The sequence below is a fragment of the Westerdykella ornata genome (genome assembly GCF_010094085.1).
Source record: "Westerdykella ornata strain CBS 379.55 unplaced genomic scaffold EI97scaffold_21, whole genome shotgun sequence".
Taxonomy (NCBI): Eukaryota; Fungi; Ascomycota; class Dothideomycetes; order Pleosporales; family Sporormiaceae; genus Westerdykella; species Westerdykella ornata.
The window spans coordinates 227366-244354 of record NW_022986871.1 but is presented as its reverse complement, the minus strand read 5'-3'; the positions used below and the strand labels follow the sequence as shown (position 1 = coordinate 244354).

The 16989-nt window shown below is 53.1% G+C and overlaps 6 protein-coding genes across 6 annotated transcripts; 3 read left to right on the top strand and 3 right to left on the bottom strand.

The window, feature by feature from the left end:
* Positions 1-317: 317 nt before the first annotated feature.
* On the top strand, positions 318-1443 carry EI97DRAFT_381852 (S-adenosyl-L-methionine-dependent methyltransferase; the record flags this gene model as incomplete). The annotated part of the gene is made up of 2 exons (XM_033795821.1): positions 318-604; positions 660-1443. 2 exons carry the CDS (start codon positions 318-320, stop codon positions 1441-1443), a joined length of 1071 nt encoding a protein of 356 aa, XP_033651796.1.
* Positions 1444-2087: 644 nt separating this feature from the next.
* On the top strand, positions 2088-3338 carry EI97DRAFT_381774 (cellulase family protein; the record flags this gene model as incomplete). Its single annotated transcript, XM_033795816.1, has 1 exon — positions 2088-3338. The coding sequence occupies one exon, from the start codon at positions 2088-2090 to the stop codon at positions 3336-3338; it is 1251 nt and encodes a 416-aa protein (XP_033651795.1).
* A 240-nt stretch (positions 3339-3578) lies between these two features.
* On the bottom strand, positions 3579-6430 carry EI97DRAFT_422773 (GTPase activating protein; the record flags this gene model as incomplete). Its single annotated transcript, XM_033797098.1, has 5 exons — positions 6096-6430; positions 4671-6045; positions 4316-4587; positions 3959-4277; positions 3579-3904 (listed from the first exon to the last, which is right to left on the bottom strand). The coding sequence occupies exons 1-5, from the start codon at positions 6234-6236 to the stop codon at positions 3579-3581; spliced, it is 2433 nt and encodes an 810-aa protein (XP_033651794.1). The 5' UTR covers positions 6237-6430.
* Positions 6431-6536: 106 nt separating this feature from the next.
* On the bottom strand, positions 6537-7822 carry EI97DRAFT_435351 (uncharacterized protein). The gene has a single exon (XM_033798837.1). It carries the CDS (start codon positions 7635-7637, stop codon positions 6753-6755), a length of 885 nt encoding a protein of 294 aa, XP_033651793.1. The 5' UTR covers positions 7638-7822; the 3' UTR covers positions 6537-6752.
* Positions 7823-7975: 153 nt separating this feature from the next.
* On the bottom strand, positions 7976-11474 carry EI97DRAFT_495482 (Cse1-domain-containing protein). The gene is made up of 3 exons (XM_033802433.1): positions 11296-11474; positions 8825-11189; positions 7976-8773 (listed from the first exon to the last, which is right to left on the bottom strand). The coding sequence occupies exons 1-3, from the start codon at positions 11363-11365 to the stop codon at positions 8332-8334; spliced, it is 2877 nt and encodes a 958-aa protein (XP_033651792.1). The 5' UTR covers positions 11366-11474; the 3' UTR covers positions 7976-8331.
* A 124-nt stretch (positions 11475-11598) lies between these two features.
* Positions 11599-16977, top strand: EI97DRAFT_132093 (uncharacterized protein). The gene has a single exon (XM_033793128.1). It carries the CDS (start codon positions 11847-11849, stop codon positions 16665-16667), a length of 4821 nt encoding a protein of 1606 aa, XP_033651791.1. The 5' UTR covers positions 11599-11846; the 3' UTR covers positions 16668-16977.
* Positions 16978-16989: the final 12 nt, after the last annotated feature.

Here is a 16989-nt window from a genome sequence, read left to right as displayed (position 1 = left end):
ATTGGGTCCGAGGCTTTTATTAGCTCTTAAGGTGTGGAGCAAACCGAACGAAAAGTTGACGGTGCCGGAAGATTGGTACCCCTCTCGCATCCAAGGAATCCCGCATGCCGCTTGGAGCAAAGAGCAAAAATCACATCAAAAGCGATCTCCGTCCATAGGTTTGAATCAATGATGGTGGGATAGAACGTGCAATCGAAAGCTCAGTGAACTCTCACCACCATAGATCTGCGACCGCCAAGACAACTTAGAGCTTTTCCCGGGCAGGGAGAACTTGATGACCATCATCTCAACATGCCAACCATGACGCCGCAATTGATATGCCCCGGCTGCCCACATCGCTCATACGCGCAGCTAGGCTGATAGATCCTCTATTGCCTCTACTGCTGCGACCATGCCGCGATCTCCGCTCCGCCCAAAACGAGCTGCGATGGCTTTGTGAACACATCCAAAATCATGCCGGAGCGCGGAATATCACGGAGAGGACCGCCCTCTTGAAGAAGCTCGTCCAAGAGAGATCCACCGGGAAGCCTCTGCAGTACATACTAGGCACCGAGTTTTTTGGAGACTTTGAGATTGAATGCCGTCCAGGGGTATTGATTCCCAGGTGTGCTATGTACGACAACTCAATGTTCGGTTCTGCGGCTGACATAGGAGGGTAGACAAGAAACCGCAGCTTCCATAACGCAACTCGTGCACCTCCTGCGAAAGTCCAAATCTCTCCCTCCCGAGTTACGCATCTTGGACTTGTGTACTGGAACCGGTTGCATACCGCTTCTTTTCCAAGACGAGCTCTCGAAGCATCAAGATATACGGCTGGAACTCCTTGGGGTAGATATATCAAAGAAGGCAATTCAACTGGCTCGATCGAATCTCGCAAAACTGCGGAGTCAAGGGAAGCCGACCGCTGGGAACAAGATCAGTTTTATGCGAGCCGACGTCTTAGACGATGCACGCGAAGGCTATGATCATGAGATTCCGAAGCTCATGTCAGCACTGGAGAGCCAGCACAAGTCTTCAACATGGGACATCCTCATCTCCAATCCGCCTTACGTTTCGCCATCGGAGTACTGGAAGACAACTACGCGCTCCGTTCGCTGCTTCGAACCACAGCTTGCACTGGTACCACCTCCCAGCCATGGACTCAAGGACCTCGACCAAGGTGACAGGTTCTACCCTCGACTACTCCACATCGCTCGAGATGTGGCAGCGAAGATTGTTCTTTTCGAAGTTGCCGACCTGGACCAGGCCTTACGTGTGACAGGTATGGCTCGCCAGGCGGGCATATTTTCGGGTATTGAGATCTGGCGTGACGACCCGGGTGGGTCTGCGGAGCTCGAATCAACGTATGCCTCTGGAGATTTTCCCATTGTCGGTTCTGGGAATGGACGTTCAGTGCTCTGCTGGCGTGGTGAAGGCGCAGTATGGCTCGGGAAACACGTTTGATCCACATTCAATACGCCATCTATTTTTGACACGAAAATCCCTGATTCATTGTCGGAAGGGTGCCATTCTCAAACTACTACGGGTTGTCATGGACGCTCCGTATGGCCCGATGGTCGAGACGTACCAGTCAAGACAGAGTGAATTACCTACAGCACGTATGAGCTCTGGAAGCACGGCTGAGCCAAGAAAGTATAACAACCCAGTTCTCTGCTCACCTGGTTGCCTTAATGCATTCCGATCGCGTTTGCGCGCATTGAAACCATCGAGGTCAAGTGCTCACTGTTGCTGAAGTCCGAATTTTAAATTCCAGGATGGCCTTCGGAAGTCAGGAAATTGGCCTCCCTTGATGGGAAATTTCTCGAGCGAAACACGAGGCTGAGTATTCCGAAAAGAGAAGGTCTTATGTCACCGACCAGGGTACTAGTCCTGGTTATAAAGTCAGAGTCTCATCCTAGAGCACGATGCGAAGACGTCGAACTTGGATGCACTACCAACATTTTTTTGGCGTTACAGTGGATTGGATTCTCTAATCCCATAAGCCAAAGCCAAAGGGCTTACTTTTGGTCGCACAGGGCCATACACCCGTCTGACAAGCACCTTCAACGTCGGTCTTGCTGTAAGAAGTACATCATCCACCACAAAAAATGAGACCCCTCACGCTATCCACACTGGCGACCCTCGCCCTCCCAACGCTCTCCCAACTCCTCCCCCTCCACGTATCCTCCCGCTGGATCCTCGACTCGACCAACAAACGCTTCAAACTCAAATGCATCAACTGGGCCGGGCACATGGAATCCCACATTCCCGAAGGCCTGCAGCACGCCTCGGCCGACTCCCTCGCGAGCATCATCTCCTCGTCGGGCTTCAACTGCGTCCGCCTGACCTTCTCCATCGACATGGCGCTGTCCCCGGACCTCAAAGTCAGCGACTCCTTCTCCACGCTCGCATCCCGCGCCAACGTCGCCGACCCTTCGCAAGTCGCGCAACTCTGGACGAAGATCCAAGAGAACAACCCCTGGATCCGCACCGCAACCGTGCAGGACGCATTCGCCACCGTCATCGACGCCCTCGGCTCCAAGGGCATCCGCGTCTTCCTGGACAACCACGTCTCCCGCGCCTCCTGGTGCTGCAACCTCACCGACGGCAACGGCTGGTGGGACGAGGGACAGCCGTACTTCGAGGCCAACCAGCGAAACTTCAACACGCAGAACTGGCTCAAGGGATTGGCCGCCATGGCCAAATTCAGCGCCTCGCACCCGGCCGTCGCAGGTATAGGCCTGCGCAACGAGATTCGCGAGACGCCCGTGCTGCAGAATCGGGACGACTGGTACCGGTTCGTGGGACAAGGCGCCCAGGCTGTGCATGGCGCGAATCCGGATCTGTTGATCGTTGTCGGTGGCGCGCTGTCGTCGACGGATGCCACTTTCTTGCGTAGTCGACCGCTCGATCGGTCGGGCTTTGCGGATAAGTTGGTCTGGGAATGGCATCAGTATGTCTTTTCCCCGCCGTGGATCGCTTCTGCGCGCAACTGCTGGGCGTGGAGGAACATTGTTGTGGGCGCGTTCACGGGCTTTCTTTTGGAGCAGGAGAAAGCGTATACGGGTCCGTTGTGGTTGTCCGAGTTTGGTACGCAGCTATCTGGAGGGCCGGCGGAGCAGAATGGGATCGGGGCAAATAAGGAGGACTATGATTATCTGAAATGCATCGTTGAGTATGCTCAGGGGAATGATGGGGATTGGGCGCTTTGGGCACTGCAGGGGAGTTATTATGTTAGGGACGGGGTGGTGGATGCGGAGGAGTCTTGGGGTTTATTGGATAGAGAGTGGAAGGGTTGGAGGAACGAAGCGTTGAGGGAAGTTCTGAAGCCGTTGTTCCAGACCACACAGGGGCCATAAGTCCTTCGATAAGTAGCCATGCATAATGTTGCCGAAGAAGGAAATCCTGTCTAGCACTGAATAGGATATAAATCAAAGAATGAGAGTCCCGAGACCCCTTACCGGGTTTGTCCATAACATGGACTAAGTGCGAATCCGAACACGCCCAACACCAAACCCCAAATACCCAAGCCCTGTATATGCGCCAGTAAAATTCAGGTCGACATTGAGGGAGAATCTCCGCCAGCCCGCAAGATTCTGTTATGAAATCGCACTTTTGTCTAGCTTTTCCACCTTTTTGCTTAGTAACGACCGAAGTTCAGGGCTGATAACCCGGGTCTCGTTCTCAAACTCGGCCGCGGTTTGCTTGCCCCTGTCGGTTCCTGTGGTAATGGCCTGGGGACTAGAGGAGGATGGCCCGGGTGACGTCGGCGGCGACTTAGTAGAATTACGCTGCCGTGCTCGAGGAGGGGCGGGGAAATTGTGCTTTTTATCGATTGCCTCAACTGTTCGTTGAAATCGTTTGAACAAGGATTCAGCACGGATCAATGTAGACTCTAGATCGATTGTTCCAGAGAGTTCGTTGACTGGAGTGGATGTCAGTGTCCTAGTTCCGCATGTTTACAACAGGAACGACTCACCATATTTGAGGACTTCGTCAAAGTGCTTGAGATGCGTCATGATAACATCCCTGTGTCTCTCCAAAATCGCCAAGGCAATGAAGATGTGAAAGTTGCTGCTGTAGAAGTCGGTCCATAGAGACTCCCAAAGCCTCAAAACGTCAACCCATTCAAACTCCCTCTTGAACCATACCAACAACATGCGGAAGAAGAAGAAAAAGTTTGTTGAGTCGGCTTGTTGGAGATGGAGGTAGAGTTTCGGATCCATTAGCTGGACGAGGTGGTCAAGAGTGAGAAGCTGTTTACGCATCCCAGATTGATCGCGAAGAAAGTTACGTTCCTGATTCATGTTAGACAAAGCTCTGACAGGTGACCAACATCGCTCACCATTCGTTCCATGAAGTTGACGAAGGCCCAGAAAGCTACGGCGTCGTCTTGCATAACAGCATAGATGGGAGCGAGAAGGTCGCTCATGCCTTGTACATAGCCAAGGTCCTTGTTATATTCGTTGTAGGTTAGGAGCATGTCTTTCATTTGCTCAAGATGCACGTTCGTCCCAACATCGGCGAAAGGCGAATCCGGATCGGGATGCGGAATGTCTTCCCCCATGAAAATGGGCACGGTTCGATCTGTTCGATGCACATCCTTTTCTATGGTCCGGACCCCATAGAATGGGGAAGAGTCAGTCGGGCGCTCTGAAGAAGGATCAAACCATGGATGCGATAGAGCATACCTATTCTGTTCTTCTGTTCCCTCCACCACTCTTCCTGCTCAAGAGGTCGGTTCCCTTCGACCATTCTCTCCCACCAAGCACCTTTGAGACGTATATACTCGTCCCTACGACTGTTCATGTTGGCTTGCCTTTCTTCCTCTGAGCTATCCCAATCGTAGACACCTAGCAAGAACAGCCACGCCTCCTTGCGGACACCGTCGTCAGGGTCGAGGCCGCCATGGAATATTCTGTTCTTGACCTCCTCAGGCGTAATACAAGGCCTTCCTTTTTTATCGAAGAACCCCTTCCACTCTTTCATGGTCACTGGCTTTCGTCGTTCCTCCAGGGACAGTTTATCCGCCTCCATGTCCAGGATCTCAAAATCTCCCACATCGCTGGACTCCATGGCGAGCACATCCTTGGCTGTCCATATTCTTTGATTTCGCTCTCGTTCACTCTGCTCGGCGATACCCATGGCCCATCGTGCCAAGTACACCCTTGCACTGTCGAACTCCTCCTGCAGTGTCTGCACCTCTGGGTTCTTCATCAAGCGTCGAACCTGAGGTGGTATTTTCGGATTGTCTGCAACAGCCTGGGCAGTCCTTCTCGTGAATGCAGTCACTTGGCTAAACTTCTCGAGGAAGTTCCACCGAGCTTCTTTGAGTGCTTTCGTAACCGGATCCATCCCTCCATCTCTCCTCGCTGATGGCTGGGTCGTAGACGCCTCGCCAACTCTGCCTGAATCAAAGCCAGTGATCTTTGGCGCATTCTTTCCAAAGGATCGCTTGTCCTCCTCGGTCGGGTTGATCAGATAGATACTGGTGTCTGCGCCGGACCGCTCCACTGTGACATATCTTTTGAGCCATCGCAGAACCTCATCACCGCCCCAGAACATGCCTCCACTATCCCCGAAAGGATCAAAACTCTCACGTGCCAGCTTCTTGCGCTGCAATATGGTGGACTGGCATTCGCTGTCGTGAAAGAAAAGAGGAGGGAAACTATCGCCAGCTCGTGTATTGATCACGATGCTACCAAACCACCAACCCAGGCTCGGAGGACGCACCAGTATCGAGAAGACCTCACTCAAAGGGACAGCAAAAGCATAAGAACCAGCAGAGCTTCCATGAGACGTAGTGATGGGTGGCGGCGGAACGAGATAAGTCTGCTTGGGCGGAGATGAGGAGTCGGACAAATCCACTTTGACATATGTGTCAAAAGCATCTCCTAACGAAGCCTCTGGGACCCAGGCAAGCAACAGCGATGAAGCGTCGATGGTTTTGGTCGACGCAGACGACGTGGGCCGTTCTCCGCCGGAGCTCACTCCAGGTTTCTGTTCGATTAATGCTATGAAACCAGGAATGTTGTCCCTTGCGGAAGGCGTGGGATGTATGTAGACCTGTGCTGGCTTGGTTAACTCTGTCTAAGCAGGACAGCTGCTTCACTCGCCTTGCTCTTTGAGTATAGCAACTTCACGCCACGGCCACTGCTAGAATGCCGTATAGTGTTATAATCGCCCTCCTCATCGTCACTGAGAGCATAGAAGGAAGCGGACGGGGAGGGACTTCGGGGGTTTGTTGGAGACGCCATAGGGTTGCGGGGTCAAAGGTGTGCGGACAGAGCTCCGAAACAGTGTTGTCCTCGAAGGGGGTGAGTATCGCTACTTTGCGCCCAGGAGCTGGAATGACACCAAACGAGGCAGAGCAGTCATGAGTGCGGTTAGCAATACGAGAGGAGTGCTTGAGGAGTGCTAGATGTAGTCGATGCGGAGGCAGCTGCGGACAATCCGGGGGATGACGACTGAGGTGTGGCGGGGCAAGGCGCTTGCAGGGATGAGGACCATCTATACAATGGTGGCGCGTCACTCGAATGAGCATGTGAAGTTTAGAAGGGACATCGAGAAGGTTGTAGATACTCTGCATATTACTAGAAGGATATTCTGTGTCTATCACACGCCGAATGGAAAGAAAAGGAGATACGTGCCGTTTCGTTGCTTGCAATACCCGCTTACCCACGTAACCCAATAACTCCGAGCTCGAGATCATGCCAACCCAGCGGATGCGGGAATACACATCAACCAGGGAACTTCTTAAACATAGTTATCAGCTACGGACGCATGCGCGGCCCGCTGGGTAGGCCAATGCGACCCCCTCCTGGCGTCCCTCTCCCGGGGGGTGGACGTTGTGATCCTCCACCGTAACCACCACCAGGCGCATAGGGGTCCTCATTCCCGGCCCATGGCGAGTTCGCCGCCATGCCGTATTGATTCTGTTGTGCTCCACCGCCTGACTGGTACCCGCCGCTGCGGTCTTCCGGGTAAGGTGGTCGGCCTCCTCCTTGTGGCCCAGGTCGATCAAAGGGGCCTCGTCTCGCGCCCGAACTAGGAGGCGGTGCAGGACTGCTACTTGTAGACGACGAGCTTGGAGCGGGACTGGTGGACCTTCCCCATAGCCTGGCCTTCAATCGTTCTTGTGCTGTAGACCCAGAGCCGGAGCTCGGAGGCGGTGACGGCTCTGCATTGCTCCCCGCAAGTGAGTTTTGATAGCTTCCCGCTCTTTGACTTGGGAGCGGTCTACCCTGAGCCTGCGACTCGGGCGCGAATGTATTTCCTACGCCTGGCCGCCCCTGGAATGCTCGTGGGCCTCCACCACCCCGTGCCTGGCCTCGTCTCAGTGACATAGGGTCCTGCTGCTGCGACTGCTGGGGCGCATCCCAAAGGTCACTCAGGCCGCCGCCGCGACCCATAGTGCCACCCTGTTGCCGTCCTGCTGAGCTCGCATACTGTGCGGGGGCGGCTTGAGGTGCTTTGGGGTCCGGAGGAAGCCATGGTGGAAACGGACGGCCTTTTTCGGTGTAATACGCGCGCAGCACGCGCGAAATGTGCGAATCATCTTCGGTGTCGCCGTCAGTCTCGTCGGAGAGAAGCTGTCGCCGTAGCGAATTGTAGCGGGAGGTGGTGTTGGTGAGGAGGTTGGAGATATAGGACGACATGGCGTGTTATAGCTGGTAAACAGCGTCCCGTCCGGGGGAAGGAAAAGGAATGGCTATAATCGTGTTCTTGCTTCGTCTGTATTTGGAATGCGTCGGTTTACAGTCTGCGGTATGGGGTGTATGCGGGGGTTGTTGCGGGTTTTAAAGATGGAGTGTCAACTTCCCGCCTGGTGTTGAGAAGCGAAGGCTGGAGCTTGGACCCAGGTGGGGCAATCCAAGAGATTGTACATAAAAATACCACGGTCTCATCATTGACGCCGGATGCTGTTCGTGCTAAAAATGGGCTGAGTTATTCAGACTGCTGCGTCGCTAAATCGTTTTCCCAACAGGAACGGAAGGTAAAGATAGCCACTTTACATTTCGAAATTCGCTGAACATAATGCACTACACGACTATACACGGACTCCTTATTATGCATGTCGCTCCCTTTCATCCTTCAGTACCTTGGTATCAATGAAATCCGTTCCACACGTCCGAACTTCCTCCTTTTACCCAAAACTTCGTTTTTTTCGCGAAAGGCAGTTCATAAGCTCCATCTCTTATCCATCTAGCCGGACCCAAATCCAGCACAGATTGTCGAAAAGATTCCAGCGAGGCCTCGTCAACCATGTAGCCGGACAACGAGCCACCACCTAGCCAAATGTGCTCCAGCCGTCGGCGCCCTACTGAGTTTCCTTCCTTACCCCTCACCGGCTCACCTCAGATACTCCGTCAATGCAGCCTTAACGTCCGGGTTGAGCCTCTCCTCCACCAGCATGTGAATCCTTCCCCCATGCCTCGTGTCGGCCTCCTTCAGATACGTCCCGACCCAAGACTTCACATCCGTGACCTCCGGGAACGGGTCTCTAGGCGGCCTCTTGCAAGTATTGAGCGGGGTGAAGCCGACACCGAAACCGAGTTCGTCAACATCAGCATCCGGGATGATGTCGTCCTGGGTAGGCGGCACAGGAGGGTTGACCATAAGCTCCAGGAGCCGCTGTGTGGTGAGGCCCCAGCCTTTGGGGTAGCGGGAGACGAACGCCTCCGAGTCGGTGAGGGTCTTTGTGTAAGAGACGACAGCTATTTTGCGGTCGATGGGACGAGAGAGCTTCTGAGTCTCGGGAAGGATGATGCTTAAATAGACGCCTTTGAATACACTGGAACGGGTGTTAACTGTCGTTTCATGCTAAACGTAGCATGGAACTTACTCATGTTGTACCTCATCCGTTAACTGGATGAAGAAGTCTGCTCCCATGCCCTTATCTTGTCTCGCCGATATGAAATGGTAGAAGACGATGAATCGCTGTTGGAATGTCTCCGTCTTCGACCCGGACAGACGGGTCAACGTTAGGTTGATGATGGTCACGAAGTACGGTTGGAGAACTTCGAGAGGGATATATGTAATGATATGCTCGATCAGATCGAAAGCGAGGACCTCATGCGCGCGAGTAGAAATTAACTTCTGGAAGATACCCAATATGGGCTCAACCAGCTTCTTCTCAACGATTCGTTGCACATCCCGGGGAATCATAGCCGTGAGGAGACGGACTAGGGCCGGAATGTTTCCCTTCGATTCCCATACCTGAGGCAGGATAATGGCGGAGAGCAGTTCTTGATAATACGGCGCAAGTTGGCCGGAGGGGTTCGCTTCGAGTAGAGCAGCGAAGAGCTGAAATACATATGGCATGAACTCGTCTACACCATCCTTGAGGACGGCAGAAAAGGGATCGGATAGCTTATTCTCAAGCAGGGAGCTTTGCGAAGGGCCCGCGAAGCGAATCAACGCACCTATAGCTTCAAACATATAATACTGGAATCTTGGGTTGCTGGGATTGTGCCGGATGACCTTGATGATATTGATGAGATTGTTCAACACAATCTCTGTGATCGGCAACACCCCCTCGCGAATGAATATGAGAACTCGCATCACACATCTCATCAAGAACTCGTTCTCCTGAATCTTCTCTGGAGCCGTATTCTTGGTGATCAGAGCGAAAAGATGTGTCGCCAGATCCTTCGCGTGTGGCAGAACGTCGTCACGAGGAATGATAGGCTGTCGGTCTTTGTCGGTCATGAAGAGGGCACGCTCTACAGCTATGGCAGCGTACGTGTGGATAACATAATTGGGGTTGCCGAGCTGCTGTACGAGCAAGGGAAAGGCAGCCCGCCATAAAGGTGGAGACAGCTGGCTGCGGTAGTTGTAAATGTACTTGATTGCGTCCACTCTCAGTATTTCGGGAACGTCGCTCGATGACAGATCTGTGGCAATGTTCTCTTGGAAGAAAACGAGAATGTCCACTTTCGGGTTGACTGACAAGACACCCTGAGCGGCAGTGGCGGTTCCTTTCGACGCAATCGCGGAGTACAGGTAAACGGCAGTGTCCTTGGCTTTCCAATCGTTCTTGTTGCTAGCATATTGCTTCAGGAACCCATCAATGTACGTCTTGGATGTCGTTGTGACGAGATCCTCGAAGCGAGACATGAGTTGGCGCAGGAAATTCGTTGCCGCACGTCGTCTTGTGTCATTATCGGCGCCTTCTAGATCTCTTCGAATGAACTCAATCGGCTCGTCTTCGAAAAGTTCTATGTCGGATTCACGAAGTGTGATATTTGGAAGAATGACCTTTTCGATGATCTGAACAAGTACATCTTGGCGATTGAACGACTCGGCGTGAGGAGTGCCAGCCACTGTCGTTAGAAACTGCAGGGCCTTGCTGACGAGAATGTCATATTTAGTCTCCAGTCCGACCGACATGAGGAAATTCCACGTTGTTTCGATGAACTGGGGAAGGTGTGCGGCAAACACATCCTCATATTTCTGCAGGTAGAGCATCAAGGCTTCGAAGATGGCTGCCCTGACGTACTCCAAAATTCCCGATTCGGACTCATCATCTGTATGTAGCGCCGGATTATCGTAAACGAGATACTTGTGAAGCAAGGTGAAGATAGGACCGAGGTTGTCCTCGAAAACTGGAGGAAGGTCCTGGCATGACAGGTCGTAGAAGAGCTTCACGATCAGGTCCAGCGTTGTGAAATAGTCTTTGAGGGCTTGTGCATTGCCTTCAGACTTGGCGATGGCTGTATCGGTATGCTCCAGTAGTATCAGAAAGGGAGCGCCAATCTTGGAGAGGACGTGGTTGATCTCAGTAAACAAATCGTCGGAGCGGAACAGCGGTCGCCAGCGTCGGAAGATGGAGTGGGCAACTCGGAGAACACCGTTGTTCACAGTCGCATTATCTGGAGTGAGGCGCGAGACGAGGTCATCGACCAGTGTATCCCAGCGCTGCCAAAAGTCGCTGTCCGCTATGACACTGATGGCCTCGCCCAGTTGCGCCTGCAAATTGGCGGGTACCGAGACCATGAGACCAATAAGCTCACTCTTGATGGCGCTGACCTCACTCTCGGGGAGCTGGTGGTTGCCATCCGCGTCCACCCAATGCCGCTTTATGAAGTTCTTGAAGTAAAGTGCGCTCGATAGTCGTATGGTATTCGGGAAGCTGGATTCGGCGACGATGTTCAACAAAGCGAGAGAGAAACCTGGTTTGACCTGTTCCTGGGCAATAGCGGCCTCAGCTGCGAAGAGTCAGCCTTCTATTTCCCAAAGAAGATGTGGTGGCAGTTGCATTGTCCAACCTAGAGATTTCCGAGCGGGGAGTAAACAGAGAAGACTGCAACCTACCCTGCTTGTTCTGCTGCGGATCCAAGCTGGCCTGCAGCAGCTGCGCAATCTGCGAAGCATTGGCAGCCATGGTGAAAGAAAGACGCGGGCGCCGGCAAGTCGGGAAAAGGTGAAGGGTCTGCGCGGATGTCTGAGGGAGAGAAGGAGAGAGGTGGGCAGGCGGGCTGGTGGAGGAGGAGATGGATTGCTCCGCTTGTTTGGATGGGTCGAGCAAGCTCGAAAATCATCGAGCACCAGCCACAGGCGCCACAATCACCAAACGCCAATTACCCCATCTTTTCATGCTTGGCGCGCCAACTTCACCTGTTCAAGACTTGCAACAACCCTCCTCCGCCTTTCCTTCTCCGTCTCCATCGCAAACGAGCCCACTACCGTTTTTCCCTCTCACCGCAATGGCTTTCTTCTACTAGCTGTTGCCCGCTTCGCCCGCTACTCCGATCTGATGGCGGAATCGTCTTCCACTCTGCCCATGCCACAGCCCTACCACCGCCGTCTTCCTCGTCACCGCGCCTGCTGCTCCAGGAGATACCGTAGACGGCTAGGCGAGACATATGTCGTCGTCGGGAGATGATCCTCGCACGCCCGACCGTCGTACCTCGTCCTCGACTCTGTTCAACGCCTTCAGGAACTTGACGAGAGGCAGCTTCAGAAGCCCAACTCCACCACCTGCACTCTCCTCCACCACTGCTTTTCCCGCCCGCAAGTCGGTCCCCGGCGCCCTCTTACCCTCCGATGCTGTTCAAAGCGCCCCCGCCGGCCCCACAGCTGGAGTCCCTGCCCAGGGCGGCCTCAAACCGGGCCAGGGGCCTCAGGGAGGCCCAAAGGAGCTGGATCATCTTGTTGCCCAGCTGCACTCTAGCCGTCCTTTGCAGCTGAGAATAGCAGCGGTGGAGCAGATTGTCAAGATATTAAAAGAGTATCCTGTGCGCCAGGTCTTGGCGCTATGGGCCCAGGCTAGCGATCTGGTGCTGACTGAACAAGCGGGCGAGACAAGGGCGGCGGGTTACAAGCTGCTACGCGGGTGCGCGGCGCTGCCGGATTTGTCTGTCGTGGAGCGCAATGTTTTCTTCGCTGCTGCTTGTTTACGCCAGGGCACCAAATATCTCGACTCACGGCTAGACATCATCTCCACCCTCACCAATGGCGGCCGTAATATCGATGGTTGCGAGGCCCTCATTGTCGCTTTTGTTCTGGAATCACTCGAAGATTGCTCCAAAGACAGCTTTGGCGTACCGCGCAAGGCGCAGGATGGCAAAAAGATTGCACAAGACTCCGCCGGGGATGGCGACAATATGAGCATGCTATTCCAGTATATCATTGACGTTTGCAGGTTCAATTCGAAGTTGTTGAACGACAGTGACCTGTATCAGCTGCTTAACAAGACCATGGACATCTGCGAGAGGACGTATACGCATGAAGATATCGCCAATGCCATCCGTCTTTTTGACACAATCATTGTCTATGTTCACATTCCTTTGAGCGCACTGAACCGCTGTCTGGATGTCCTATGCTCCATCTATTACAAGCTTGCCGACCTCCGGGAAATCACGTGGAACGCGCTCTGCAATCTCTTCAGGTCCCATTTTGGGCAGGCTGCTGTTGCTGCACTTCTACGCACCGTGGCGAGTGGATCAAACGTGAAGATTCGTGACTCCACGCATTTTCGAGGAGCAATCCGGGTGTTGCAGATTCTCCTACTTGAAGACCCGAGGAACGATCTCCCGAAAGTTCCCTTGTCCCTTCTTATTCCAGCGTTGAGGTCAACAATAAAAGAACGCCATGAGAATCACGAAAAAGCAGTCATTGGGTTGCTCCGTGCTTTACTGGAAGACGAAAGGATCAGGCACACACTTTTGGACGAGGCCAATTGGATTGATCTGATTGAAATCATTCGCACATGCGCCGGGCACGAAGGGACAACTGAAAGAGCAGTTGAGTCAGCAGTCTCTGCGGTTAGCGCAGGAGGAATCGGCGCTTCCGTAACTCCGACAGGCGAAGTTGACAATGATACCAAACCAAACTCTGAAATGACAACCGCTCCACCGAGGTCTGACAGCATCACAAGGGACCCTGACGACGACCTCTATAATGTTCTCAGAAACCTACTTGGGCTCAGCCGCAAGATGGAATCAATTCAAAGAGCTGAGATCATGCAGTTGCTAATGCAACTGTCACGTCGCCTGGACGACTCTATGGCGGAAGACGTGGTCCGCTTCTATATTGAGGAACGTTTGTTCTACCCATCGAACGAGTCCTGGCTTGAGGCGTGTCGTACTCTCGTATCTGGCATTCTGACAGACCGGAGTAGGCCGCGCTCTCTTCGGATCCTTTGCATCCATACCCTGCGGGACACGCACGGAGTAGTGGAGAGCATCTGCCCGAGCGACACAGTATTGCAATGCGCGGCCCTTCTTTTAGACAACATTGAAGCCGAAGAGGATGGTGAGGTTCTCAAGGAGCTGGTGGATTTTGCCGTCGAGGTGATTGAGCATGCTTCCGACGCCAGTTTTGGTGGTCCTGTCGAGGTCCTACGGAGACGTTTGGAGCATCACAAATATAGGATGCAAAATTCGAATACGGGTCCAAATCCAGTCATGGTTTCTTCTCCCTTCAATCCTCGGCCTGTCGAGCATCCTCTTGGTTCGCCCTGTAATGTCATCGCAACCGCTTTTGTCCGACTCTTCATCCGTTGTGTCGTTAAATCTGCTCGGAAAACTCATGTTCTCTACGAGGATCTACGCCACATCGTTGGGTGTGATTACTACGACAGTGACGCACGATTGACCGCTCTCAAACTCCTCTTTCGTTTGCGCGCAGAGTCGGACCACGCCCTGCTCGTTAGCTCCTCGTCCGAAGGAGAGAGTATAGCTGCTGTACTGTGCCGAACAGCTGAGACCGCACTTGCGGCTGAGAAGTCTGAGGACGCAATACAAAGTGACGGTACGAAGTTTGAAGAAGTCTCGTGGAGGGAGCAGCGCAAGGTCTCCGGCAGCAGTCCCCATTCTTCCTTGAACCGAAACATCGGCCGGCAAGCAAATGTCTCCGGGCGCGTTGCAAAGCCGGTGCCACCGTTGTGGATGTATCCGGGACCAAAGGGTCTTCCCGAGGAGCCTTCATCCCGAGCGAGTCGGGTAGTCTTCTCCCATGTCGACCCCGAGGAGTACCCCCTGCCTGATGACATTCTCGATCTTGAAGTGACATTATGGCTGGAGCTGGTGATATCCCTGCTGCAAAAGGCTCCGGATTGGGAAATATACAGTTATGTTCTCGTCCATCTTGGGCCACAGCTGTCCAACCAAGCTCTGGTGCGCAGCTGCGTGGCCCAGTTGAGAATGTTACGGAACGTAGTCTGTGAGCAAATTCGCAACTCCTCATTTCACGAACCGCCCAGTTACACCCTGCTGAAAAAAGCGGATGTGGCTGTGTGTCTCTTCCACATCCTAACCGTGCTGCTCAGCTACCATGACTACTTTGAGAAGAGTGAAGAGGACGATGTCGTGAAAACTTTTCTCCATGGCATTGGCTCTTGGGACAGAACATCCGTATGGTGCATCCATGCCCTTACCGTCTGCTGCCACGAGATTCCACTCTCCGTCTCCAAGTCCCTGGATAACATCATACAGAAGATGTCCCAGATCATTACAAAACCCTCAACCGCTATCCACATCCTAGAGTTCCTTACTTTTGTTGCACGCATGCCAGAGCTGTACAAGAATTTTCGTGAAGAAGAGTTCAAGATGGTTTTTGGCGTCAGTTTCCGCTACATACAGCATGTACGGGACCAGCGTGACCGAGCCTCAAGTACGAGCACCTCACAGGGAACTCAACGGGCTCTGCGACACAGTGGCCCATCGAGAGATTTTACATCCTCGCCTGACCGCCACACTCAATCTAGATCGAAAGCTGCTGCCGATGATCTGCCGCAGTACGTTTATTCACTGGCATACCATGTTATCACCTTCTGGTTCATCAGTTTGAAGATGGAAGACCGGCCCAAACAGATACCATGGATTACTCAGAGGCTTCTATACACGGACGCTTCAGGCAAGCAAGTTATGGAGGAACAGGGCCACGTAATAGTCGATATGATGCACAATCTGGCCTATAACGACAGTGGCGAGACTGTACGCGACGACAATTTCGCGAAGCCCAGTGACGGGGAAATTTGGAGCAAGACTTGGATCCTCGGCCATAGCCTGATCACCATTGAAACGGCATCTAGGACAGGCGTCTCCATGATTACCAGTCGAAGGCCTTGTGGCACGCGGTATATGTACACCCGCCCCGTGCTCGCTCCTCTACCTCGCCATCAAGTTCCTCTCGTGCTTCAGCTCGAATCGAAAGATTTTCATTCCACCTCAGATGTGGCTATTCTGCCTGACGACATCTTCCAAACTTTCTTTGCGCCCCTCAACCTGACCGACCCGCCCATACCACTGCCAGATGACCCAATGACGAAACGTTCTATCGAAACTTTTGATCGCAATGCCACCGTGGATGGCCATAAGGTCGGGGTAATATACATTGGCGAAGGGCAAATGGGCCAAGCTTGTGAGCGGGCCATCTTCCTCAACAATATCGGCTCCGCAGCATATACATCCTTCTTGGACGATCTAGGCACGCTGGTTCGTCTAAAGGGCGCTCAGTTCAATACTGGAGGCCTCGACAGGAGTAACGATATGGACGGTGAATTCACGTACTGCTGGAGAGACCGTGTTATCGAGCTCGTCTTCCACATCACGACTATGATGCCTAAGGCTTCTGATATCGACATGACCTATGCGAACAAAAAACGGCACGTAGGAAACGACTACGTGAACATTATCTTTAATGACTCCGGCCTCCCTTACGACTACGAAACCTTTCCTTCACAGTTCAACTACGTTGCCATCGTCATCACGCCGGAGTCGCGGGCGTCGTTCGTTGACCGACGCCTTGATTCTGACCCTGAAGGCAAAAGTCGCTACTACAAAGTCCAGGTGATGTCGAAGCCTGGGTTTCCCGATATCTCCCCTGCTGTGGAGCCTAAAATCCTCTGCGGAAAGCACCTTGCCGCCTATTGCCGTCTTCTCGCCATCAATGCGAGTGTATTCTCGCAGGTGTGGGCTAGACGTGACGGCGGTGAGTCTATATCTTCATGGCGCAACCGGCTGCGAGAAATTAAGCGGCTGCGCGAGCGATATGGTGCGGGCGATCTGTCTCTTGTATCTGGCCCATTCAGCCCGACTTACGACCTTGGTGTCTCGAGTCCTCCACCAAGGGAAAACACCGCGTCGGCGCAGAGTTTCAAGCGTACCAGCGTCGCCACCTTCATCAGTGAAGGTACAAATCGCAGCAGCATCACCAGTCCCTCACATGACGCGTCTAACTGAGCAGCAAGTTTCGTTTTACCCTATGATTCAAAAGTATAGCATGTGTGCGGTACATCGGAGTTTCCTAGAACAGGAAGGATGATACCCCTTGGCCGTTCTTACGTCTCTTTGCTTTGCTTTTTTTTTATTTCTGACAATGATTGTCTCCAAAAAGTTATTTACGCGTCGACTTCAGTCCGAAGATCCCATTGCTTCCTATCCCCCCTCAGCTTCCGCCGGCGCATTTCCTTCGTTTACATAGTTAGACGAACGCGGTATTCGGTCACAAGACCTAAAAAGCTACTTCCCATTTTCTTCTGGACTAGGACTACATACCACCTCT

Coding starts and splice junctions, on each gene's coding strand:
- EI97DRAFT_435351 (XM_033798837.1), bottom strand. CDS start 7,637: ATGTCGTCCTATATCTCCAACCTCCTCACCAACACCACCTCCCGCTAC.
- EI97DRAFT_495482 (XM_033802433.1), bottom strand. CDS start 11,365: ATGGCTGCCAATGCTTCGCAGATTGCGCAGCTGCTGCAGGCCAGCTTG. Junction 11,190..11,295: donor TCCGCAGCAGAACAAGCAGG/GTAGGTTGCAGT, acceptor GACTCTTCGCAG/CTGAGGCCGCTATTGCCCAG. Junction 8,774..8,824: donor ACGGATGAGGTACAACATGA/GTAAGTTCCATG, acceptor CACCCGTTCCAG/TGTATTCAAAGGCGTCTATT.
- EI97DRAFT_132093 (XM_033793128.1), top strand. CDS start 11,847: ATGTCGTCGTCGGGAGATGATCCTCGCACGCCCGACCGTCGTACCTCG.